Source organism: Camelina sativa, chromosome 9 (assembly GCF_000633955.1).
Source record: "Camelina sativa cultivar DH55 chromosome 9, Cs, whole genome shotgun sequence".
NCBI classification, from domain to species: Eukaryota; Viridiplantae; Streptophyta; class Magnoliopsida; order Brassicales; family Brassicaceae; genus Camelina; species Camelina sativa.
In genome coordinates, this window is record NC_025693.1 from 17,390,900 (window position 1) to 17,393,262 (window position 2,363).

At 36.4% G+C, this 2,363-nt stretch overlaps 1 protein-coding gene across 1 annotated transcript; it reads left to right on the forward strand.

Annotated features, from left to right (window-relative positions):
- Window positions 465-2,041, forward strand: LOC104711220 (endochitinase At2g43590-like). The gene is made up of 2 exons (XM_010427898.1): window positions 465-775; window positions 1,219-2,041. The coding sequence occupies exons 1-2, from the start codon at window positions 493-495 to the stop codon at window positions 1,761-1,763; spliced, it is 828 nt and encodes a 275-aa protein (XP_010426200.1). The 5' UTR covers window positions 465-492; the 3' UTR covers window positions 1,764-2,041.

Below are 2,363 nucleotides of genomic sequence, written 5' to 3' on the forward strand. Positions count from 1 at the left end.
ATATATATATATATATATATATATATATATATATATATTGGTTATTTAGACATTTAGATTGAGTTTGTGATGTTGTACAATAACTAAACTATAAACTTTTAATGAAAATCATAAAATTTTGTTTTTAAAATATATTTTTATATGTTTACTGTAATTGTGAAAACAATACTATAGTTTTATTTTTATTTGATGTTTTTTATATAGATAGAACTATAAATATATTTAATGTCATATATTTTTATTTTATTATTAACTTAATGAAATAGCTATAAAACTAATCTTAATTAATCTTCGTTTAATCTCTAATTCTTTCGCTAGGAGCTAGGTCCACCCCAACTGTCTGACTAGCGCATACCAATTTTTTTACCAAAACATCCACCCCCAGTAGATAAATATCCCAAAAAAGCAAATGACCAAACTATCCAACGCTCTCCATGTATAAATATATAACACACAACCTAGTTCTTCTTATCAACAAACAACAACCAAAAGATGGCTTTCACAGAAATTTCCTTGGTCCTTTTCCTTTGCCTCTTAGGTCCTTGTAGGGGTGCTGGTACCCCAACCCCAAGCGGTGACGGATGGGTCCGTAACACTGTGACACAAGAGTTCTTTAACAACATTATCAACCAAGCGGGCAATGGCTGCACAGGGAAAAAGTTCTACACCCGCAACTCTTTCATTGCTGCTGCTGATAGTTTCCCCGACTTTACTACTTCTGTTACAAAACGTGAAATTGCTGCCATGTTTGCTCATTTCACTCACGAGACCGGACGTAATATTTTTTTTCTTTTCTTTTTATCTAATTTAATTATATATATATATATACAAACTAATTAATATTTTTGTTTGTACATCTACTCTATTCATGACCGACTCTTTCATTTCTTTTATATATATTATATATACAAACTAACTAATATTTTTGTTTGTACATCTACTCTATTCATGACCGACTCTAAATTTTAGTTAAATCAACCTAAGGGTTGGGTGCTTGTGCTTCTAAACGTTTGCAACTTTGCATAATTTGAATTTAGGCAAGGGTGATTACAATATTATAATTACACGTTAAGTATTTGAAACAGTCTTGGTTTAAGACATATAACATTAAATTAACCTGTGTTAAAAATGAACATCTGACTTCATCCCAATTAGTTGAGCTGATTATAAATCACTTTTTTATCTTCTTCTTTTAACGTGCAACTCTATTTTGTATAGACTTCTGCTACATAAAAAGAAGATACCGACAGTCACGGCCTTACTGCAACCATCCTGCAGAACAAATAGATTGTATAACGCCGCCGCCGGGAAAAGGCTACTGCAAACATCCAGAAAATTATCCAGACTGTGCATCGCCGCCGGCGGGAAAAGGCTACTTCGGTGGTGGTCAGAGTCTTAGGTCCGCATACAGAAGATTCCCACCGAGAAGGCCCTACTGCAACCATCCCGCAGAGCAAAGAGACTGTATACCGCCGCCGGAGGGCAAAGGCTACTTCCGTCTTGGTCAGAGTTTCAGTCTTCACTTTCTACGCCAGTCTGAGCTTGTGGCTAGCAACCCAACTGTAACTTTCCAGACGGGTTTGCGGCTTTGGATCAAGAACGTAAGGCCGGTGCTGAACCAAGGGTTTGGAGCCACCATAAGAGCCATCAGTGGAATGGAATGTAACGGTGGGAATTCACGTGCGGTCGACGCAAGGATTGGCTACTACAGAGCCTATTGTGGAAAGCTTGGTGTGGATCCTGGTCCTAACCTTAGTTGCTAAAAAGTACTTCAAAACGCAAACACACATACACGTGACGTGGTACGTGATAACGCTGATTGCGAAGTGTGATATATATATATATATATATATATATATAATAGTAATGTTAAATTGCATAAGAAGAGAATTGGTCTTCCTTATGTCTACGGATGGACCATCTTTTCCATTTCCTATTTTCCCATGTTTGTATGAGCTACGTCTCCACTCTTTGCTTCTTGTTGTAATAAGTGTATTTATTTTAAACCAATGAAAAAATCTAGCTATGATACAAAATTAAACGAAAATACTAAAAAATTTCGAGATCAATGCTGCAAGATTCATCATTTGGACCCACACAGGTAAAAAGACCTGAATTCCACTGGTTTTTCTGATAAGCCATTACAAGTGTACACTAGAAGGAAGAACAGAGATCCTACAGCACGTGCGGACTTGGAGGGAGACACGTGCGATCAATATAGAAGTTGATATGTAAACCTTGTTTGTAAAAAGAGAGAGTCATGTTGTTTGTTGTGGAAACACGAGACATATGAGTCTTCGTTGGGACTTGGGAGAGAATTGTATTCTAGCTGCGTCTAGAGATTCTCTTGGTTTCTTATTACA